The 26,261-nt window shown below is 35.9% G+C and overlaps 1 protein-coding gene across 1 annotated transcript in view; it reads right to left on the bottom strand.

Moving 5' to 3' along the window:
* The window catches only part of LOC132555908 (uncharacterized), a 65,969-nt gene extending 40,287 nt beyond the window's left edge, over positions 1 to 25,682 (bottom strand). The window contains exons 1-22 of the mRNA XM_060220286.1: positions 25,169 to 25,682; positions 24,748 to 24,834; positions 23,610 to 23,719; positions 21,080 to 21,199; positions 20,594 to 20,670; positions 15,223 to 15,360; positions 14,584 to 14,663; positions 13,854 to 14,019; positions 13,495 to 13,701; positions 12,279 to 12,440; positions 11,978 to 12,076; positions 11,721 to 11,889; positions 11,511 to 11,585; positions 10,913 to 11,065; positions 10,309 to 10,399; positions 9,070 to 9,193; positions 8,646 to 8,800; positions 6,523 to 6,576; positions 6,082 to 6,164; positions 4,865 to 4,954; positions 3,301 to 3,469; positions 1,979 to 2,029 (exon numbers count right to left, since the gene is read on the bottom strand). Coding sequence (XP_060076269.1) covers positions 1,979 to 2,029; positions 3,301 to 3,469; positions 4,865 to 4,954; positions 6,082 to 6,164; positions 6,523 to 6,576; positions 8,646 to 8,800; positions 9,070 to 9,193; positions 10,309 to 10,399; positions 10,913 to 11,065; positions 11,511 to 11,585; positions 11,721 to 11,889; positions 11,978 to 12,076; positions 12,279 to 12,440; positions 13,495 to 13,701; positions 13,854 to 14,019; positions 14,584 to 14,663; positions 15,223 to 15,360; positions 20,594 to 20,670; positions 21,080 to 21,199; positions 23,610 to 23,719; positions 24,748 to 24,834; positions 25,169 to 25,682 — 2,974 coding nt within the window. The remainder of the gene's footprint in view (positions 1 to 1,978; positions 2,030 to 3,300; positions 3,470 to 4,864; positions 4,955 to 6,081; positions 6,165 to 6,522; positions 6,577 to 8,645; positions 8,801 to 9,069; positions 9,194 to 10,308; positions 10,400 to 10,912; positions 11,066 to 11,510; positions 11,586 to 11,720; positions 11,890 to 11,977; positions 12,077 to 12,278; positions 12,441 to 13,494; positions 13,702 to 13,853; positions 14,020 to 14,583; positions 14,664 to 15,222; positions 15,361 to 20,593; positions 20,671 to 21,079; positions 21,200 to 23,609; positions 23,720 to 24,747; positions 24,835 to 25,168) is intronic.
* Positions 25,683 to 26,261: the final 579 nt, after the last annotated feature.

Below are 26,261 nucleotides of genomic sequence, written 5' to 3'. Positions count from 1 at the left end.
AGAATAAGTGCAATAACAAACAACAGGTGAGAGGTTTAGAGGCGTGCTGGGCAGGTAAATATAGAGGTTTATAACAACAGGTGAGAGGTTTAGAGGCGTGCTGGGCAGGTAAATATGGAGGTTTATAACAACAGGTGAGAGGTATGGAGGGGTGCTGGGCAGGTAAATATGGAGGTTTATAACAACAGGTGAGAAGTATGGAGGGGTGGTGGGTAGATTACTATAGAGGTTTATAACAACAGGTGAGAGGTATGGAGGGGTGCTGGGCAGGTAAATATGGAGGTTTATAACAACAGGTGAGAAGTATGGAGGGGTGCTGGGTAGGTTACTATAGAGGTTTATAACAACAGGTGAGAGGTATGGAGGGGTGCTGGGCAGGTAAACATGGAGGTTTATAACAAGAGGTGAGAGGTATGGGGGGTTGCTGGGCAGGTAAATATGGAGGTTTATAACAACAGGTGAGAAGTATGGAGGGGTGGTGGGTAGGTTACTATAGAGGTTTATAACAACAGGTGAGAGGTATGGAGGGGTGCTGGGCAGGTAAATATGGAGGTTTATAACAACAGGTGAGAAGTATGGAGGGGTGCTGGGTAGGTTACTATAGAGGTTTATAACAACAGGTGAGAGGTATGGAGGCGTGCTGGGCAGGTAGATATGGAGGTTTATAACAACAGGTGAGAGCTTTAGAGGCGTGCTGGGCAGGTAAATATGGAGGTTTATAACAACAGTTGAGAGGTATGGAGGGGTGGTTGGTAGGTTACTATAGAGGTTTATAACAACAGGTGAGAGGTATGGAGGGGTGCAGGGCAGGTAAATATGGAGGTTTATAGCAACAGGTGAGAGGTATGGAGGGGTGCTGGGCAGGTAAATATGGAGGTTTATAACAACAGGTGAGAGGTATGGATGGGTGCTGGGAAGGTTACTATAGAGGTTTATAACAACAGGTGAGAGGTATGGAGGGTGCTGGGCAGGCAAATATAGAGGTTTATAACAACAGGTGAGAGGTATGGAGGCGTGCTGGGCAGGTAAATATGGAGGTTTATAACAACAGGTGAGAGGTATGGAGGGGTGCTGGGCAGGTAAATATGGAGGTTTATAACAACAGGTGAGAGGTATGGAGGGGTGCTGGGAAGGTTACTATAGAGGTTTATAACAACAGGTGAGAGGTATGGAGGGGTGCTGGGCAGGTAAATATGGAGGTTTATAACAACAGGTGAGAGGTATGGAGGGGTGCTGGGAAGGTTACTACAGAGGTTTATAACAACAGGTGAGAGGTATGGAGGGTGCTGGGCAGGCAAATATAGAGGTTTATAACAACAGGTGAGAGGTATGGAGGCGTGCTGGGCAGGTAAATATGGAGGTTTATAACAACAGGTGTGAGGTATGGAGGGGTGCTGGGTAGGTTACTATAGAGGTTTATAACAACAGGTGAGAGGTATGGGGGGGTGCTGGGCAGGTAAATATGGAGGTTTATAACAACAGGTGAGAGGTATGGAGGGGTGCTGGGCAGGTAAATATGGAGGTTTATAACAACAGGTGAGAGGTATGGAGGGGTGCTGGGCAGGTAAATATAGAGGTTTATAACAACAGGTGAGAGGTATGGAGGGGTGCTGGGCAGGTAAATATAGAGGTTTATAACAACAGGTGTGAGGTATGGAGGGGTGCTGGGCAGGTAAATATAGAGGTTTATAACAACAGGTGTGAGGTATGGAGGGGTGCTGGGCAGGTAAATATAGAGGTTTATAACAACAGGTGAGAGGTATGGAGGGGTGCTGGGCAGGTAAATATAGAGGTTTATAACAACAGGTGAGAGGTATGGAGGGGTGCTGGGCAGGTAAATATAGAGGTTTATAACAACAGGTGTGATGAGAAGGATGGAATGGTGCTGGGAAAAGGATTGAACTAGAGAGGTCTGTAACACAAGGATAGATGAAATTTAACACACGAGGTGCCCACAATATGGGACAAACCATCTTACATATCTTTCTTCCTTTTTTCAGGAATTTTTTTCTCCTAGCATCTGCTTTTTCTGGAATAAAACAGCATGCAGTGTTCATATATCTTGAGTATAATTATGACTTTCTAATGTGAAATCCATGGACTTATATGTACTACTGTACAGTTATCACAGTTACAATATACTGACTCCTGATTATCAAAATTTCAAAGTAGTGACTGCCTCAGCACCATCTTTAGTATCCCACCACCATGTACAGAATGGCTGCTAGCGGCCCTCATGAATATTTTAGTTTAAAATGTGATAAATACCACTAAGGACAAATGATAAAATTACAGTACACTGTTAAAGATATATTTACCATCCTCCAGAATTAGTAGAAATAAAATTTAGATATCAAAAATCCAAAATGAATTATTATTATTATAAAAGGATGGTCATTTCATAACGATAAAGACCTAAGTCCATACTGAACGAGTTTAAAATGTTACAAGAACATTCCTTTAGGAATTCTTCAGAAATAGTGAGGACAAACTTTAAACCATGTCAAAATTCAACATGGCAATTGCCATCCTCAATTATCCCATGAAGATTAGAATGATCTCATTAAGATTAAAATGTGGCAGGAACATTGTCAATAAAAATCCATTGTGATACTGATCATTTCCATAAAGTTCTGGGACAATCCCTTCAGTATTTCTGTAGAAATAGCAGTAACAAGAAACAGTGCGTGGGATGGACTGATGGAAATACAGACATAGCAGGGACAATATTTGATGTAGAAGCCCATCATCTGATAATTGTGGGCCCAAAATATATCAATATTACAAACTGAATTAATGATAAATATGTAAACAGAATGTGACAACAATTCTGGCAGGGTAATATAAACAGTCAGATCCTGTCACTGTGATTATACTGTACTTTATAGTAGGACTGCCACTACTACACCTTACACTACTATGCTAATACAGGATTATTGGTACATTTATTGTACATGCAACTAAAACATGCAGAGTACAAACACTATAAATATATGTACTGAAATAGATACTGAAATCAATAGACCGTGTAATAACTCAATGACAGTAAGAGTACATTGGGTTTATTTAGTGTGATAGTAAATTACCTAATTACCTGACTACCTGACAATTGAAACACAGGTGACTTTTATTGATTTCATAACCAAAAGATCATTTTTTTCCTTACTGAATGACACCCTCTTATATTTGTACATTTACAATATACTGTCCATGATAAACTTTAATCGATTTTGGCGCTAAATTTTTAAAACTCATTTCTCTTAAATTATAATTTCATACTTTCAAGAATGGCAAACTTACGTTTCAAGGCAAGGGTCCTCATGGTGCGATGCATCTGTTTGAGGAGGTCGTATTTGGTATAGCCTGATCCCAGGGTGAGATCAATCTCAGAGAGTCGACTGGGACTGTCAGGCGGTGAGAGGTAGGTGTCTGTGGGAGCCAAGGAATAGTCTGACTCGGACTCGCTTGTCTGAAATCACATCAACAAGAAATCCACAGGCATTAACATTCATCTGACTATAAAGACCTACTGAAGGAATATACAGTATGAAAAAGGCCAAAAAGGCCTAAAATAAATTGCTCATCTAATCTACAGTTTATAAAGAAGATATTGTTGGTTTATAAAAATATTTTCTGCAAACCTGAAATCATATTCTTTACACATGCTACTTACACAAATGCCATTACTCCCAACCTATTGCTTGTTGAAAAAGAAATTCTAAGATCTTAATTCATTTGACACTAGAGACCGTGAACATAGGTCAAGGTCAATAAGTTGAATAAATTTGGTAGTACTTCAACCATTTATGCTAAAGAACTAAAATTAACAGCCTGGACCTTTTTTTCTTATTGAGAACAAGAAGAGAAGATTTAAACACATCTGACCCCTGTGACCTTTAAAAAAAAGAAGAGGTCAATCACATGCACAAAATTGTTAACTCTTCATCCATTCATACTACAGGCCCAATACCAGCACCCTTGGGCCTTTTGGTTATTGAAAATAAGTCTTTCAAAGATTTAAACACATTTGACCCTGGTGATCTGGAAAGGGGCAGCTTTTCACCAAGGCTTGCTACATAACCAATACCAGCACCCTTGGCCTTTTGGTTATTGAAAATAAGTCTTTCAAAGATTTAAACACATTTGACCCTGGTGATCTGGAAAGGGGCAGCTTTTCATCAAGGCTTGCTACATAACCAACATCAGCACCTTGGGCCTTTTGGTTATTGAGAAGAAATTGTTTAAGTCTTTCAACACATTTGACTACTGTAACCTTGAAAGTGGATCAAGGTCATTCATATCAATTAACTTGGTAGTCCTTCATCACAGCATGCTACAGACCCAATATCAGCACCCTGTGCCTATCAGTTATTGAAAAGAGGTCATTTGAATGGAAAGTTTACACACGGTGCATGATGCAAGACGACGGATGAAACATGTCGACTTTGGGTCAGATGACCTAATAAATCTGCCGTCTCATCAAATATTCCTATTTTCTCATTATTTTTGTCTCTAATTGCGAGCAAAGTACATCACAAAGTCAAATAACATTAGAATTATTCCTTGAGAAGAACTGATCAAGAAGATCATGCAAGCTACTAATCTGATCTAGAAATGACATCCTAGATGTAATAATACTTCTGATTACAATCACTTCCAATTAACAAATGTTTTGTTGCAACTCTTAAAGTTATAAAAACTCTAAATGAAAGCAAACGTAGCAGTTGTAATGCTTTATATAATAACACATTAAGCGTTGTTACTACATTAAGAGTTGCAACAATGCCTTACTAGATAACCTGTGGTCAGTATCACTGAAACGCAGATGTTTCAATGTATTCTTGTACCCTTACAAGCACCCTACCTCTTTATCCTCTTCTTTCGGACCAGCTTTCTGTTCTATAGGGAGTTTTCCCTCCAGGAAGTCCTGTGAAAACTTCAGTTTATAGGGTACCTGGAAATGGAAATTCATAAACAAATGAAAACAATCCTAATACTTCTTATACTCAGTACAGTATGTGTAAGGTGAACAGATAATCTGTCCCTGGGATATATAGATAATCTGTCCCTGGATATATAGATAAGATATACAGATAATCTGTCCCTGGGATATATAGATAAGATATATAGATAATCTGTCCCTGGGATATATAGATAAGATATATAGATAATCTGTCCCTGGATATATAGATAATCTGTCACTGGGATATGCAGATAATCTGTCACTGGGATATCTAGATAATCTGTCGCTGGGATATATAGATAATCTGTCACTGGGATATATAGATAATCTGTCCCTGGGATATATAGATAATCTGTCGCTGGGATATATAGATAATCTGTCACTGGGATATATAAATAATCTGTCCCTGGGATATATAGATAATCTGTCACTGGGATATATAAATAATCTGTCCCTGGGATATATAGATAATCTGTCACTGGGATATCTAGATAATCTGACCCTGGGATATATAGATAATCTGTCACTGGGATATATAGATAATCTGTCCCTGGGATATATAGATAATCTGTCGCTGGGATATATAGATAATCTGTCACTGGGATATATAGATAATCCGTCACTGGGATATATAGATAATCTGTCCCTGGGATATATAGATAATCTGTCGCTGGGATATATAGATAATCTGTCCCTGGGATATATAGATAATCTGTCACTGGGATATATAGATAATCTGACCCTGGGATATATAGATAATCTGTCACTGGGATATATAGATAATCTGTCCCTGGGATATATAGATAATCTGTCACTGGGATATATAGATAATCTGTCACTGGGATATATAGATAATCTGTCACTGGGATATATAGATAATCTGTCACTGGGATATATAGATAATCTGTCCCTGGGATATATAGATAATCTGTCACTGGGATATATAGATAATCTGGTACTGGGATATATAGATAATCTGTCCCTGGGATATATAGATAATCTGGTACTGGGATATATAGATAATCTGTCACTGGGATATATAGATAATCTGTCACTGGGATATATAGATAATCTGTCACTTGGATATATAGTTTGGTTTAAAGAAAGAAAACACTGACCAGATAGGTCTCCAGGGTCAGCTCATCTGTGTTCTGTAGTCCGCCCTCATACAGCACATCAGGATTCTCGTAAATATCAGACTCTGTAAGTCATCAAAGTCAGAATCAGAATCATGCAATCAACACCAAAGGACAGTAATACCAAACATTCACCCACCTTCTGTTTTGACCCTAACTGACAAAGGTGTAAAATGGACAGAAACTAAACAGCAGAGAAAATTTCCTCACATGCATTATTCAAAATGCCCATAAATAAAATAAACTTTTTTTTCAGTGTCCATAAATGAACAGTACATGTCCAAAAATATATTTTATTTAACAAGAAACTTTTGATTTGTGAACATGAAACATTTATTGAATTTTTTGACATACAACTTTTGAGTGTATGTTAACACAACTAAGACCTTAGTCCTTTGTACTTTATTGTTTGTGGTCTGTTACCTGTATCTGTATCATAGTCCCCCTCGTCACTAGGCAGCTTTAAGTACGGACAAACTGAAAGATAAGATGTGTTCACTAGCAAATATTATCAACTAAATATGAAATATTGTGTCATTTCTCCTTCCTTGTTCTCTAACTCAGCTAACTCTTAAAGTGGTGAGCTTAACCATCAACATTTATAAGCTACATAACTTAACATTTATTTAATCTATACGCACTGAAGTTAACAGATTCTCTTATAGTAATTGAACAGTGAGGTATTATCACTATTTAATTAACCTACCTGGAATAAAGCCTACACAAAGTCTGGAATAAAGCCTACATAAAGTCTGGAATAATACCTACACAAAGTCTGGAATAATACCTACACAAAATCTGGAATAAAGCCTACGTAAAGTCTGGAATAATACCTACACAAAGTCTGGAATAAAGCCTACACAAAGTCTGGAATAATACCTACACAAAGTCTGGAATAATACCTACACAAAGTCTGGAATAAAGCCTACACAAAGTCTGGAATAAAGCCTACATAAAGTCTGGAATAATACCTACACAAAGTCTGGAATAAAGCCTACACAAAGTCTGGAATAAAGCCTACACAAAGTCTGGAATAAAGCCTACACAAAGTCTGGAATAATACCTACACAAAGTCTGGAATAATACCTACACAAAGTCTGGAATAATACCTATGTAAAGTCTGGAATAATACCTACACAAAGTCTGGAATAAAGCCTACACAAAGTCTGGAATAAAGCCTACATCAAGTCTGGAATAATACCTACACAAATTCTGGAATAATACCTACACAAAGTCTGGAATAAAGCCTACACAAAGTCTAGAATAAAGCCTACATAAAGTCTGGAATAATACCTACACAAAGTCTGGAATAATACCTACACAAAGTCTGGAATAATACCTACACAAAGTCTAGAATAAAGCCTACACAAAGTCTGGAATAATACCTACACAAAGTCTGGAATAATACCTCCACAAAGTCTGGAATAAAGCCTACACAAAGTCTGGAATAAAGTCTATGTAAAGTCTGGAATAATACCTACACAAAGGCTGGAATAATACCTACATCAAATCTGGAAATATACCTACACAAAGTCTGGAATAATACCTACACAAAGTCTGGAATAAAGCTTACGTAAAGTCTGGAATAAAGCCTACGTAAAGTCTGGAATAAAGCCTACGTAAAGTCGGGAATAAAGCCTACATAAAGTCTGGAATAAAGCCTACATAAAGGTTGGAATAATACCTACACAAAGTCTGGAATAAAGCCTATGTAAAGTCTGGAATAAAGCCTACGTAAAGTCTGGAATAAAGCCTACGTAAAGTCTGGAATAAAGCCTACATAAAGGTTGGAATAATACCTACACAAAGTCTGGAATAAAGCCTACGTAAAGTCTGGAATAAAGCCTACATAAAGGTTGGAATAATACCTACACAAAGTCTGGAAATATACCTACACAAAGTCTGGAATAAAGCCTACGTAAAGTCTGGAATAAAGCCTACGTAAAGTCTGGAATAAAGCCTGCATAAAGTCTGGAATAAAGCCTACGTAAAGTCTGGAATAAAGCCTACATAAAGGTTGGAATAATACCTACACAAAGTCTGGAATAAAGCCTATGTAAAGTCTGGAATAAAGCCTACGTAAAGTCTGGAATAAAGCCTACGTAAAGTCTGGAATAAAGCCTACATAAAGGTTGGAATAATACCTACACAAAGTCTGGAATAAAGCCTACGTAAAGTCTGGAATAAAGCCTACATAAAGGTTGGAATAATACCTACACAAAGTCTGGAATAATACCTACACAAAATCTGGAATAAAGCCTACGTAAAGTCTGGAATAATACCTACACAAAATCTGGAATAAAGCCTACGTAAAGTCTGGAATAAAGCCTACGTAAAGTCTGGAATAAAGCCTACGTAAAGTCTGGAATAAAGCCTAGAATAAAGCCTACACAAAGTCTGGAATAAAGCCTACACAAAGTCTGGAATAAAGCCTACACAAAGTCTGGAATAATACCTACACAAAATCTGGAATAAAGCCTACGTAAAGTCTGGAATAAAGCCTACGTAAAGTCTGGAATAAAGCCTACACAAAGTGGTTTGCCTACCTTTTGTGTGATCTATGAAGTAGATATGGTTTTGGAAGCCCACCAGGAGGTCACATTGAGCATTAAGGAAGCACAAGGAACTGAGAGAATCTTCCATAGTGATCTCTGTCAGCAACACACAGAATTCATCCCAAATCTTTATGGCACCATCCATACTAAAACCAGAAACAATCACACCTAATCAATACTACAAGGTAGCAGTACATATAAAACAAAAACCCCTGAGCACAAAAAGAGAAATTGTTGAGAGTAAAACTAAATTATGTGGTTTCCTTTTTAGACATAAAAGAATCATGGTAAATCTCAGTAGCAGATTCCATTGTGCATTATAGAGTGATGAGTGTTCACCTAGTAGATAAGAATTATCTCCAACACGAGCTCACAGACTACAACCCTAGAACATGGATAGTGTAATAGACTGTACCTGGCAGAGCAGAATATGCGGAGAGAGGTTGAGGCATCCAGTCCAACGATTGGACTGTTATGGTCCAACTTTTTACCATTGTTGCTCACATCCTTCTCATCTGCAGCTTGTTCTTCATCGTCTCCTACTCAAAAGAAATGTCACAGAGATACACATTAAACACGTTCAATTGATTTCCAGTTCAGCGTACAAATTATAAATATGTTTAAGTTTACCAATTATCAATGATTTCTTTGTAGGTGTCATAAACCTGACATAACATCACACAGGGCTCTGGGCTTTGATAACTAGAATTTATCTTTCATCCAATCAACAGCCAATGAGCTCCAGGCTTAAAAATGCTTAAATAATCCTTTCCACCCACAAAACATACAATCATGATCAGGGTTTTAGCTTTCTTTGAGAGACACCCTTATACAGAAAATTCCACTAATGGACTCAAGTCAATCTTCCTTACTTTATATAAACTAAGACAGACTATTGCTACAGGTTTAAGAACATGACCTCAGACTGGCTTCTGCAAACCCAACCAGCAATGAGATCTAAAACTTCATTTCAACATACACAATAAACCATTAATGGGCTTTAGGCTCAGAGAGTCTCATTCAGATCTCAACCACAACCAGCTTCACTTCAGCTACCATCCCACGCCCAAGCAGCTTCACTTCAGCTGTCACCTGCACCCAACCAGCTTCACTTCAGCTACCATCCCACACCCAACCAGCTTCACTTCAGCTGTCACCTGCACCCAACCAGCTTCACTTCAGCTACCATCCCACACCCAACCAGCTTCACTTCAGCTGTCACCTGCACCCAACCAGTTTCACTTCAGCTACCATCCCACACCCAACCAGCTTCACTTCAGCTACCATCCCACGCCCAAGCAGCTTCACTTCAGCTACCATCCCACGCCCAAGCAGCTTCACTTCAGCTGTCACCTGCACCCAACCAGTTTCACTTCAGCTGTCACCTGCACCCAACCAGCTTCACTTCAGCTGCCATCCAACACCCAACCAGCTTCACTTCAGCTATCATCCTGCACCCAACCAGCTTCACTTCTGCTGTCATTCCACACCCAATGGATAACAGACTTAAAGAGCCTGCAGAATTCAGATCTCCTAGCACTGATGAACTTACACCTCCAGGAGTAATCATCACTTCATGATAAGCTGATCTGATGTCAGGTATGCAGAGGATTTTGACACAACTTTCACCTTTAAATATTAACAATGTACTGACCTTTCGACTTCAAAGTCATAGATTCCTCAACAGGAAGTAAGTAGTGGAAGTAAACCGCACCGCCCTTGTGACCAGTCAAGAAAGAATAATCCTGAAACAAGTCACAGACCATGTTTAGATATCAGCATGTATTCACAGGCAACAAAGCTTCATATGGAAATATAACATTACAATAACTGCCCTGCTTCTAATCCCTATCCATGGTTACAGTAAAAACTAGAAAATATTTACAAAACACGAATATTCCCCATACAAACCAGAACCTGATAAGTTGTAGAACTTCAGGTTATGCTAATTTGAGGATAGTTATTCACACAATCTGTTGATAGGCTCTCTAGGTATGACATTGATGTGGAGGAGGATATCACATGACAGGACAGATGGAGGGATAGGGGTAAGAATATATGCCCTACAATACAATAGCAAGAACATAAAAAAATGATTTCCCAGGATCTTGTTGGATGTAATGAAATGTGTGTGCGAACAAACATAAAGAGAATATTCTGTTAAAATCATTAAGTTTTTGTTTGAAAGGTCAAAACAGTGACCTAAAGCATATTGTACCAGATTAAGCTGAGATCCTCAGACAGAGGTAAACACCTACCAGTCGAGTGAAATGCTGGACATCCTGCCCACAACATACTTCATGTTTAAGTGTGAGGTTGGGCAGATCCCACATCTGGAATAGAGCATGGTTTGTCATCTGGCACATGGTGATCAGCGCCTCATGAGCAACATCATGTTTCATCATCTGGATCTGAAAAACATATACACAGATATTACAGGGCATAATTCATTATCTGAATCTAGAACACAGACATGTAAAACTTACAGGGGAGCAACATTATTTTTATCGTAAATATAACAGGGCAACATCATGTTTTATCCTCTAAATCTGAAAAATAGACAGAAAAAATATGCAGATTTTCTTTGGAGCGTAGAATTAGTAAAGAAGAAATCCTTTCTTTCTTATAATCACCTCTACCTGGCTGATATTGTATACTTTTTATAATAAAATCTCTATCCGCTTGAATTCTAATGAAAGGTGTACAATTTTTCTGTCTCCATTTTCTACATATAAATAAAAGTGGGAAAACGCCCTTAATGAGGTATGAATCAATAATATATACAAATAACTACTGTATGAATGTCAAGGTTGTTGTTAATTCATTTTCCCTGTAATCATCACATTTGACCCTGACCTTGTCTTTGTTGGCCTTGAACTCCATGTACTTCTGTCCACGAATCACAGGGTCCATAAATAGAATCCGACCATCCTACAAAAATATAGATTGTAGTATTAGTAATGTGGATGAATAAATCAGATACAATATTAAATTCAAACTGAACATCAATTTGGATTTTTTATTCTAATTCAATGGTATTGAACAGTATGAGAGACAACTTCATACCTCCATCCCTAGTAGTAGATAGGTATGTCGTATAGGACAACAGTTGCCTTCATCTGTCCACATGGTCGCCGAAGAATTCAAATCACACAGACTGTAACAGTCACACACCACTTCATTCCCTGTCCCGTTCTCTGTAGCACGATGGAGTGGTATTCCTTTTGGACCAGTCCTGTATCAAACAAAAGTTCTTTCAATAGTCTAAAATATTTTTTTTCACATGGACTCTTTTGTTTGAGGCATGAAATGGATTTACGTACCTTGTGCCACGCTCCTCTCCTCTTCCCTTAGACCCAACAATATAGGGCAATTGCAGGTCATGGACATTCCACACAGCAATACGACAGCTCGGGTCAGTCCTTGAGAAAGGTCAGCATCAATATCAATGTTACTTACATATTTTCAGAATTCAAGCAATTGCGTATTTTTTTTCTTTATTCTAAAAAATGTGCGACACAAAAACAAGATGAATAACAACAAACTTCAACATGGTATCACATTACATTTACAGAAGTAGGTTCCAAATGTGACCTTGAGAAATGTCAAAGGTCATGACCTTACCTGGAGGTATAGACCCAGATCTCCTGAGGATTTATAAGAAGGAATACCACATCAAACTCTCTACTGTAACATATACTCATCACAGACTGCAGTGCAGGCACCACATGTGGGGGTAGCACCGTCGTTAGGTTCTTTGATGTCTTCCTGTTGAACAGTCTAACACTGAAGAGGAGATAAAACATATTAGGTGATATAGGCTACCGTAGAAATGGTTTTAACTTTCTATAATTCTCCTGTGTATCTGTCTTGATCAGATGTAGCAGATAGCACTGATATCTATATCAGATATGTGTACTTCAGTTTCTACAACATTACCAAAGACTTATGTATTCTTCCTCATCAATTCTTCTTAAAGTACAAATGTACCTTGTTAATAATTTTTGTAAAGAAACTGTCCAGAATTACCCGGGTCAGTTTACCAAGGCAAGAGGTCAACAGCCTTCTGATATGTTTTAATTTATCACAAGACTTAGAGAAAAAATAATCTGGACCATTGACCCTAGGACATGAAAAGCAATCCAAAGAAGCCATTTAGGTAAGGAAACATTGTACATCTTTCAGGTTTGAGTTTGATTGGCCAAAGCAAGCTTGAGTTATGGCAGATAGTAACTGCAGTGACCTTGACCTTTGACCTTCAAAACTGTAATGCAAGCAAACTCTTTTAGTAAGAAAGTACTGTATGAAGTTTGGGTTAGATTGGCCAAAGCAAACTCTAGTTTTCACTTCCGTCGCCATATTGGTTCAGTTGTCTGGGACATTTTAACATTTGACATCAGTAATGCAAAGCTTCTAAATGACCAAGTTCAAACAATGACCTCTCTAATCTGATATGTCAACTGTTTACTACATTTTCTAAAAAAAATTTGATCTATCACTTTATTTAATTCATGAAAAAAATGTATTTTTTGATGACCAAATACATTTCTTTTAAATATACAATTACCGTAAATTTTTGCGTATATTGCGCACTTTTTCAAGCTAAAACTGTCGTGTCAAAAATAGATATATAGTATATATAAATACTAACAGCTTACATGTAATTGTCACTACAACAGAAAATTGGTAAAATAAAAAATCTAAGACTTGTTTCATTAATGGAAATTCAATGACATGTTAAATGTGAGGCAGAACTTTTAGCATCATATGGGAAAAAAGTCAACTTTAATCATCTTCATGTATCTCTTAAATGTGCAGTGGAAAGGGGAGGTAACCTTACCTGCTGTCATCTCCCAGGGACACAACCCTGGTTGTTTTACCCTCATGACCTGATAAAGAAAGGCGTGTGACTCGGTTGCGACTGAGTGCCCAGAAACTGTAGAACTGATTCAGTGACCACAGTGTAATGTTACGACATGTACTGACATACAGGATGTTGTCATCTGTAAGACCCATCCACAGCACACCGTCCGATGACACCGTAATACTGAAATACAAAATACAATCACAGATGCTGTATATTAATGATATCTATTACAATTTTACTGTAGAAAATGATTAATTGTTTAAATTAATATAAAATGTTGCAGCTATTTTCAAAATTTTAAAAAGTTTTGACCAGTAAAATGTTAGCCATACTTGTAGACGAGTTCCATAGTGTCAAGTGACCACATCCTGATAGATCCGTCTAGAGACGCTGTAATGATGAGGGAGGAGGAGTCAGGATGAAGGAGTAGGTTGGTAACAGCTCGGGAATGACCACGGAATGAGTGTACCATACCTCCCATCAGGCTCCATACCTTCACTGTTAACATTAAACATTAGATAAAGACTTCACACAAGCTACAAAATATCTTTTAGGTTTTATCTTATATCCAAATGATTATCAAGTTGATCATACAATATTTTTGAGATTTCATTTTATTTTTCAGCTAAATTTATTATTTCAAGTTCTGACAATTTTACTGAAAATACAACTTTCAAAAGAATTGTACATTTTTCATGAACAGAAAAAATTAGCATACAGCAGTTGCTTTATAAATTGTAATACATTGTATAGTTTGTCATTATGTAAATAACAACATCATGATTATAGTTGATAAGACAAGCAGATATTCTCAGAAAATTGACAGCTGGTTTACCAGTGAAACAACATAATTTTGATAGACTTTTAGTCGATAGCTTGATGAAGAATATCTAGTTAATAAAATTATATTCCTACCAACATCCAACCTGCAACAGAAAGTATCAACTAAGTAATTTTAGAGAATGCTGATAGAGGTTCGTGCGAGAAACTGGTCTTTATAAACAAGAGGTTTAAAAAGAGAAGTAGTTTCAAAACTTAGGATTTCTCTATAATGATGTTTACCTTCACAGTCAACAGAAGAAGTGATGAGGACTTTGGCACTCTGGGAATAAACACAGCCTGTGATGGACATGGTGTGGGCCCTGTACAGATACACAACAAATTTAATAGTGTGTGGGCCCTGTACAGATAGATACACAGCAAATCTAATAGTCTGTTGGTCCAAATTTGAAGACAGAAAAGTCCAAAAATTAAAAATAACGTCATAACTACACAGGAATTTATAAAACTGAAGTGTTTATGTGGAAGCAATTTCTTGTGATATATTTCACTCTAAGGGCGTTACAGAAACTGCAAAATCATATTTTTTTGTGAGGCTCAATTTCCACGGTTTTCATTGCCAATTTATTTCATGGATAAATCTTGCTCACAAAATCCACTAGTATTACAATATTTGACAAGTCTGATCTGTTTATCATTTTATAGACATATATATTTGTAGATATTAGATACCCATGAATCAATCAATATAAATCCTCCCCAAAAATCCATGATTCTACAGAGAGAGCAGCAAATGATCAGCACATAGTTAAATAGATTTTCTCTTACTGATGTATGAAGATATTAACTTTTGGTGTTTAATAGGTCTTCATGTTTCATATGAGAGTGGGAATGATATACACAGTAATTCGGCAAGCGTACTTTTCATATTTAAATAGTCGTTTTCCCTGGAGATTGTAGACCTGAAGGTCAGTATCAGAACAGAAGTACAAATGTTGAAGGTGATGATCCAGTTCCACTTTCTTTACCCAGCTGCCACCTACATTCTCCAGAGTCTTCCTGAAAACAACATATCATACATACTTGTATATATACACCATCATATACACCATCATATTATATCATATTATAGAGAAAATATAAAATATACTAGTACTACAGAATTGTGAACACCTATGAAGTAAATATTGAACTTATAAACCATCACTTAGGTGCTGCAGTTCATTTTTTTTTAATGATCAGTATAAAATACATACTAGTATATCGCAGGTATTTGTATCTATGGACAAAAGTGTAAACATTTTGCATTGTCAATTTCTTAATCATCAACAGACGAACGTGTGGACCACAGACGAAAGGCAAAGGTGAAAGGTGATTTCAATAGTCCAACATCTGATGACGACAGTTTAAAAAATCTGAAAGCTTCTTGGTTACTGATAAATCCTATATTTTCATTGTCCTAAAATTTCATGATTTTGCATTTAAATGCATTATCTGCAAGTTGGCAATTGATTTTGCAGGGTAATCTTTCTTGTGAAATCTATTAAAATGCATGACAATTTTTACTTTTTGCAGACACATGAATTTATGGATTAGAAGTGCCCTGTTTCCCACAAAATCAATAAAAATAAAACCAAACCCTTGAAAATCAATTATTTTTCAATAACATAATTATTTAATGGCACACAACTCAATTATGATAATGAACAACAGACTGCAATATTCAGAATGAATAAATTTGAAATCTGATTGCACATTGTACCATTGTTAGGATTAAGTTCATTTGAGCTTAGGTGAACATTTTTGTTATAAGATTGACTTATCTTTGTTTCATAAATCAACTTCTTTACAGTCATCTATACATTTACTGTATCTAACCCTCATAGTTACCTACCTAAATCAACTATACTTACTCTATATACTTACTCTATCTAACCCTCATAGTTACCTATAAATCAGTATACCTACCTAAATCAACTCTCATAGTTACCTACTATACTATACTTACTCTATCTAACTCTCATCGTTACCTACCTAAATCAGCTATACTTACTCTATCTAACTCTCATCGTTACCTACCTAAATCAGCTATACTTACTCTATCTAACTCTCATCGTTACCTACCTAAATCAGCTATACTTACTCTATCTAACTCTCATTGTTACCTACCTTAATCAGCTATACTTACTCTATATACTTACTCTATCTAACTCTCATTGTTACCTACCTAAATCAGTATACTTACTATCCTAAATTACCTACCTAAATCAGCTATACTTACTCTATCTACTAACTACTCATCTTACCTACCTAAATCAGCTATACTTACTCTATATACTTACTCTATCTATCTCACATTACCTACCTAAATCAGCTATACTTACTCTATCTAACTCTCATCAGTTACCTACCTAAATCAGCTATACTTACTCTATATACTACTCTATCTAACTCATCGTTACCTACCTAAATCAGCTATATTTACTCTATATAACTCTCATAGTTACCTACCTAAATCAGCTATACTTACTCTATATACTTACTATACTTACTCTATCTAACTTTCACAGTTACCTACCTAAATCAGCTATACTTACTCTATTTTCTTACTATACTTACTCTATCTAACTCTCACAGTTACCTACCTAAATCAGCTATACTTACTCTATCTAACTCTCACAGTTACCTACCTAAATCAACTATACTTACTCTATATACTTACTCTATCTAACTCTCATCATTACCTACCTAAATCAGCTATACTTACCTACCTAAATCAGCTATACTTACTCTATATACTTACTCTATCTAACTCTCATCGTTACCTACCTAAATCAGCTATACTTACTCTATCTAACTCTCATCATTACCTACCTAAATCAGCTATACTTACTCTATATACTTACTCTATCTAACTCTCACAGTTACCTACCTAAATCAGCTATACTTACTCTATATACTTACTCTATCTAACTCTCATTGTTACCTACCTAAATCAACTATACTTACTCTATCTGACTCTCACAGTTACCTACCTAAATCAGCTATACTTACTCTATATACTTACTCTATCTAACTCTCACAGTTACCTACCTAAATCAGCTATACTTACTCTATCTAACTCTCATCATTACCTACCTAAATCAGCTATACTTACTCTATATACTTAAACAATATAACTATCACAGTAACCTACCTAAAGCAGCTATACTTACTCTATATACTAATCTAACTCTCATCGTTACCTACCTAAATCAGCTATACTTACTCTATATACTTACTCTATCTAACTCTCATCATTACCTACCTAAATCAGCTATACTTACTCTATCTAACTCTCACAGTTACCTACCTAAATCAGCTATACTCTCACTCTATATATACTTACTCTATCTAACTCTCATCAGTTACCTACCTAAATCAGCTATACTTACTCTATATACTTACTCTACTCTCACATTACCTACCTAAATCATACTCTATATTACTCTATCTATACTCTCATCACTTACTCTATCTAACTCTCACAGTTACCTACCTAAATCAGCTATACTTACTCTATATACTTACTCTATCTAACTCTCATCATTACCTACCTAAATCAGCTATACTTACTCTATATACTTACTCTATCTAACTCTCATCATTACCTACCTAAATCAGCTATACTTACTCTATATACTTACTCTATCTAACTCTCATCGTTACCTACCTAAATCAGCTATACTTACTCTATATACTTACTCTAAATCTATCAGTTACCTACCTAAATCAGCTATACTTACTCTATCTAACTCTCAACTCTCACAGTTACCTACCTAAATCAGCTATACAGCTATACTACCTACAGCTATACTACTATATATACTATCTATCTCACATTACCTACCTAAATCAGCTATACTTACTCTATATACTTACTCTATCTAACTCTCATCAGTTACCTACCTAAATCAGTTACCTACCTAAATCATCATATACTATACTTACTCTACTAACTCTCATCATTACTCTATCTAATCAGCTATACTCTCTATATACTTACTCTATCTAACTCTCACAGTTACCTACCTAAATCAGCTATACTTACTCTATATACTTATACTCTCACTACCTAAATCAGCTATACTTACTCTATATACTCTCTCATCATTACCTACCTAAATCAACTATACTTACTCTATATACTTACTCTATCTAACTCTCATCGGTACCTACCTAAATCAGCTATACTTACTCTATATACTTACTCTATCTAACTCTCACAGTTACCTACCTAAATCAGCTATACTTACTCTATCTAACTCTCATCGTTACCTACCTAAATCAGCTATACTTACTCTATATACTTACTCTATCTAACTCTCATCATTACCTACCTAAATCAGCTATACTTACTCTATATACTTACTCTATCTAACTCTCATCATTACCTACCTAAATCAGCTATACTTACTCTATATACTTACTCTATCTAACTCTCATCAGTTACCTACCTAAATCAGCTATACTTACTCTATATACTTACTCTATCTAACTCTCACAGTTACCTACCTAAATCAGCTATACTTACTCTATATACTTACTCTATCTAACTCTCATCATTACCTACCTAAATCAGCTATACTTACTCTATATACTTACTCTATCTAACTCTCATCGTTACCTACCTAAATCAGCTATACTTACTCTATCTAACTCTCACAGTTACCTACCTAAATCAACTATACTTACTCTATCTAACTCTCACAGTTACCTACCTAAATCAGCTATACTTACTCTATATACTTACTCTATATACTTACTCTATCTAACTCTCACAGTTACCTACCTAAATCAGCTATACTTACTCTATCTAACTCTCATCATTACCTACCTAAATCAGCTATACTTACTCTATCTAACTCTCACAGTTACCTACCTAAATCAGCTATACTTACTCTATATACTTACTCTATCTAACTCTCATCGTTACCTACCTAAATCAGCTATACTTACTCTATATACTTACTCATCTATCTACACTACCTAAATCAGTATACTTACTCTATCCTAAACCTACCTAAATCAGCTATACTTACTCTATATACTACTCTATCTCTCTCATCAGTTACCTACCTAAATCAGCTATACTTACTCTATATACTTACTCTATCTAACTCTCATCATTACCTACCTAAATCAGCTATACTTACTCTATATACTTACTCTATCTAACTCTCACAGTTACCTACTAACTCTATCTAACTATACTTAATCAACTATACTATAACTTACTAAATCAGCTATACTTACTCTATTACCTCATCATTACCTACTAAATCAGCTATACTCTCATCGTTACCTACCTAAATCAGCTATACTTACTCTATATACTTACTCTATCTAACTCTCATCATTACCTACCTAAATCAGCTATACTTACTCTATCTGACTCTCACAGTTACCTACCTAAATCAGCTATACTTACTCTATCTAACTCTCACAGTTACCTACCTAAATCAGCTATACTTACTCTATCTAACTGTCATCGTTACCTACCTAAATCAGCTATACTTACTCTATATACTTACTCTATCTAACTCTCACAGTTACCTACCTAAATCAACTATACTTACTCTATATACTATACAGTTACCTACCTAAATCACTATACTTACTCTATATACTTACTTACCTACCTATCTAACTCTCACTCTAGTTCACAGTTACCTACCTAAATCAACTACTATTACCTACTTACTCTATATACAGTTACCTACCTAAATCAGCTATACTTACTAACTCTACTTACCTACCTAAATCTAACTCTCACCTACCTAAATCAGCTATACTTACTACCTATCAGCTATACTAATATACTTACTCTCATCTCACAGTTACCTACCTAAATCAGCTATACTTACTCTATCTAACTCTCACAGTTACCTACCTAAATCAACTATACTTACTCTATCTAACTCTCACAGTTACCTACCTAAATCAGCTATACTTACTCTATATACTTACTCTATCTAACTCTCACAGTTACCTACCTAAATCAGCTATACTTACTCTATATACTTACTCTATCTAACTCTCATCGTTACCTACCTAAATCAACTATACTTACTCTATCTAACTCTCATCGTTACCTACCTAAATCAGCTATACTTACTCTATCTAACTCTCATCGGTACCTACCTAAATCAACTATACTTACTCTATCTAACTCTCATCGTTACCTACCTAAATCAGCTATACTTACTCTATCTAACTCTCACAGTTACCTACCTAAATCAGCTATACTTACTCTAAGTGTAGCTCATAGTTGGCCAAGGGTTTCAGCTCCATAAAAGAACTACCAGCTACTTGGCGAAATGACCAGATCTGTATTATTTAACACAAAATAAACAACAAAATATTATATTATATATACATGAACTGATACTTGTAAATATGTGTATTACCTTCAACAAACTATTATTAAGTGTTTAATAGGACAGTTACTGTTACCGCTGTTCTGAATTCAATATTTTTGTTCAATATTAATAATTGAATTTGATTTATCTTTTAGGGCTCACACACTGACAATAACCTTGCAATCTGGATTGCTACTTTTCCTAATCATTAAATATACTGTATTTATGATGTTAAGAAACAGGTGACATTATGTACACGTACTCTCAGTTCCATATTAAAATCAGACTTTAATGTTTCATCAGAGTGACATATATAACACTTAAATCTTTGAAAGGACACCATTATGTCTACCCAGTAATGAACATGTGTGAATTACCTTGGTTCCATCAACACCCCCTGTGATGAGTTCATCAGTCACTGAGTTGAAGACCATAAACAACACTGACCTCAGTCCAGCACTAACATGACATGTTTCATCAAAATCTCTGTTCAATACCTGTATAACACATAACATGTGTTTATAATGACAGATAAAATCACTCACTGATACACCATCAACAATCACTCACTAATACACCATCTACAATCATATCCTGATAACACTATCTACAATCACATCCTGATACACTGTCTACAATCACATCCTGATACACTGTCTACAATCACATCCTGATACCCCATCTACAATCACATCCTGATACACCATGTACAATCACATCCTGATACACCATGTACAATCACATCCTGATACACCATCTACAATCACACCTTGATACACCATCAACAATCACTCACTAATACACCATCTACAATCACATCCTGATACACTGTCTACAATCACATCCTGATACCCCATCTACAATCACACCTTGATACACCATCAACAATCACTCACTAATACACCATCTACAATCATATCCTGATAACACTATCTACAATCACATCCTGATACACTGTCTACAATCACATCCTGATACACTGTCTACAATCACATCCTGATACCCCATCTACAATCACATCCTGATACACCATGTACAATCACATCCTGATACATCATCTATAATCACATCCTGATACACCATCTATAATCATACCCTGATACACCATCAACAATCACTCACTAATACACCATCTATAATCATATCCTGATAACACTATCTACAATCACATCCTGATACACTGTCTACAATCACATCCTGATACACTGTCTACAATCACATCCTGATACCCCATCTACAATCACATCCTGATACACCATGTACAATCACATCCTGATACCCCATCTACAATCACATCCTGATACACCATGTACAATCACATCCTGATACATCATCTATAATCACAACCTGATACACCATCTACAATCACACCCTGATACACCATCTATAATCACATCCTGATAAACTATCTACAATCACACCCTGATACACTACAATCACACCCTGATACACCATCTACAATCACACACTGATACATTGTCTATAATCACACCCTGATACACCGTCTACAATCACACCTGATACACCATCTATAATCACAACCTGATACACCATCTACAATCACACCCTGATACACCATGTACAATCACACACTGATACACCATCTGCAATCACACCCTGATACACCATCTACAATCACACACTGATACACCATGTACAATCACACCCTGATACACTATCTACAATCACAACCTGATACACTATCTACAATCACACCCTGATACACCATCTACAATCACACCCTGATACACCATCTGCAATCACACCCTGATACACTTTTTACAATCGCACCCTGATACACCATCTACAATCACATCCTGATACACTACAATCACATCCTGATACACCATCTACAATCACATCTTGATACACCATCTACAATCACACCCTGATACACCATCTACAATCACACCCTGATACACCATCTACAATCACACAATTATACACCATGTACAATCACACCCTGATACACCATCTACAATCACATCCTGATACACCATCTACAATCACACCCTGATACACCATCTACAATACACTGTCTACAATATACTAAGACAAAGACTTACCACATGTGTGCCTTTTTTAAATACATGGGCAGTATGTAGTTAATGAGAAACTAAATCAATCAAATATTAGCTTGATTTTTTTTAATCAGCAAAACATTTTCATCATTAATACTTCTTTACCAAACCAATAAATACTAACTATTTAACATAATAATGAAAAATCGAACCTGTGAATGATGATAAAAAAGTATAAATTTTCTTTTTTTAAGACAAATGAAACAAGAGGCCTAATGGGCCTGCAACCATCACCCGATATATACACATACCAGCCAAATATCATGCCTCTAGGCCTCTTAATTCATGGGTAGAAATTGCTTAAAGGCTTTAACAAATTTGACCCTGTGTCTATGAACAAAGGTCAAGGTCATTTCTTTTCGCAAATTTTGTCAAGCTTCATCAAAGGAACATGCCAGCCAAATATCGTGTCTCTAGGCCTTTTTAGTTCATGAATAGAAGTTGTTTAAAGACTTTGATAAATTTGACCCCTGTGACCTGGAAACATACGAGCCAAATATTAAAACATTTGGTCCATTGGTTATTGAGAAGAAGCCATTTAAAGGAAAACATTGATGCCGGATGCCAGACAATGAACACTGTGGCACAGCATAAGCCTTGGGCCTTTGGGCCAGGTGAGCTAAAGAGTAGGCAATATCTTTATACTCAATCCTATTGTTGTTTTAGTAACGTTTATTAAAGTCTGGGATTTCAATGCTAATTGCAGATACTGAAAGACATAAGAATATATAGTATTAAACACATCTAGAACGACATACATGTATTTGTATGGTACCTATAAATAAGTAATAAATAAATGCAGCATTAAAGACTATGAGTAACCTACCTTTAGTGAGAAATCTTTGGACAAGGCAAAGTAGCAGTTATACTTTTTGGCGTAGACAATATATGTCAGAAGTCTGTACTCATACTTAGGATACATCAGATTCCTCATCACTAAAAAAATTGAGTCCAAGAAATAATTTTGAAACTTAACTGTAACATGTAATACAACAACTAAAATGACAACCCTACTACAGCTAGGTAACCAGCCAATCAAATGTTATATGTATACTGACATGTACCACTGTTTATATATAACCTCTGTTATATCTACTGACAAACCCTTGTATATATATACTGACACCTACTCACATTAAATATATACTGACATGTACCACTGTATATATATTACCTCTGTTATATCTACTGACACACCCCTGTATATATATACTGACACCTACTCACATTAAATATATACTGACATGTACCACTGTTTATATATAACCTCTGTTATATCTACTGACAAACCCTTGTATATATATACTGATACCTGACCATATTAAATATATACTGACATGTACCACTGTATATATATTACCTCTGTTATATCTACTGACACACCCCTGTATATATATACTGACACCTACTCACATTAAGTATATACTGACATGTACCACTGTTTATATATAACCTCTGTTATATCTACTGACACACCCTTGTATATATATACTGATACCTGACCATATTAAATATATACTGACATGTACCACTGTTTATATATAACCTCTGTTATATCTACTGACAAACCCTTGTATATATATACTGATACCTGACCATATTAAATATATACTGACATGTACCACTGTATATATATTACCTCTGTTATATCTACTGACACACCCCTGTATATATATACTGACACCTACTCACATTAAATATATACCGACATGTACCACTGTTTATATATAACCTCTGTTATATCTACTGACACACCCATGTATATATACATTGACACCTACCCTGAGGCTTGTTATATAAATGTACACTTAACTTTTATACATAGTGACGTACAACCCTGTCATATACCTACCCATGCTATATATATTTATACCTAACTATTATACATACTGACATCTACCCATATAATATATATTTATACCTATCTATCATATATACTGACATGTTATATATATGACACCTACCCCTGTTATCCACATTGTCTCGTTTCCAAGAAGTAATCCCTTTGCTATCAAGGATGATGAATTGTCTCATTCTGCTGTTGTATGCCACTTTCCAATGATAACATAATATATTAAATTAACTTTCCAATATAAAAGAAAATTCAAAATTCAAAACTACCACACCAAAATGAATAAACTGCATGCCATCCATAAATTTAATTTAACACCAGATAAATGCTATTATTATATTAAATTTTATGTGTAGATTATCTGGAAAACATTGTTAGAAATCAATTTCAAATTTCAAAGAATAAAATTTGAACTCTTCAGCAAAATTAACTTAAATGAACTTCAAATCAAATAAAAGGCACCATGGTTTATTTTTTTCAGTATCTTATCAAATAAGTATCATTTTCAATTGCCTTTAAGCACACATACTCACATCCCATAATGTCTGCATTTTTCTTGCCATGCTCATAAGTAGCTCTAGGCTGTATACCAAAGGGAATACTAGTATAGTGTTCTGATATAAGAATTTGTTTTCCATCACTTTCATCTGTAGCTGCACTAGAGAGTGATGAAGAAGATTCTGTTCTTTCAAGTGTTTTTTCAACCTTTTCCTTTATTTTTTCAAATACTGGATCTTCATGGTCATCTATGAGTGTTTTTTCATCATCATCATCATTATCATCCTCTTCTGCATCAGCTTCATTTCCTTTTTCCTTGTCTATTTCTCGAAGTATTTCCTCAAACTCTTCCCCCTCAGGCACAACAGATAATTGATGTGTTAGAGTCCGTGGTCTAAATTCTGGCTGAAAGCTTACAGATGGAGTACTTTGAATGGGAACAGCTAAATTTTGAATACCTATTTGTTTATTGTCTGTCTCACCACTGCCAGAAAAGGACACATGTTTCTGTCCTGCTGGAGGAACTATCATGTCAGTGGCAACAGCCATCCTCTGTAAAGCAGATATAAAAATATGTATTAAAATAAAGATGAATTTTTGATTCAGGACTTAAGATCCTTAACAGGACTAAACATACATCTGGGTGCCTTGGATAATGGCAGTACAGCTGAAAAAGTACACAGAACAGAAGATATAACATCAGTCTCATGTGTAATCTAATGAAGGTGGCAGATCTATTCTGGTCAGTTCAGTGGTCCAAAATACTGCTCATAAAGAAACAATCCACTATCCTGCAAAATCTTCCAAATAATAGGTTACAAAATGTATCTTCATAAGCAGATTGAGGAGATGGTAAGCCTCAGTAGACAAGAGTTTGTTGACAAGATGATGTAAGCTTCAGTCAACAGGAGTTAGTTGGTGAGATGGTGTAAGCCACAGTAGACAGGAGTTAGTTGGTGAGATGGTGTAAGCCCCAATACATAGGAGTTAGTTGGTGAGATGGTGTATGCTTCAGTAGACAGGAGTTAATTGGTGAGATGGTGTAAGCTTCAGTAGACAGGAGTTAGTTGGTGAGATGGTGTATGCTTCAGTAGACAGGAGTTAGTGGGTGAGATGGTGTAAGCGTCA

This window comes from Ylistrum balloti, unplaced genomic scaffold (assembly GCF_031769215.1).
Source record: "Ylistrum balloti isolate Yb309-2 unplaced genomic scaffold, AGI_CSIRO_Ybal_v1 Utg370524, whole genome shotgun sequence".
NCBI classification, from domain to species: domain Eukaryota; kingdom Metazoa; phylum Mollusca; class Bivalvia; order Pectinida; family Pectinidae; genus Ylistrum; species Ylistrum balloti.
The sequence above is the reverse complement of the archived record's forward strand: the minus strand, read 5'-3'. Positions and strand labels throughout refer to the sequence as shown.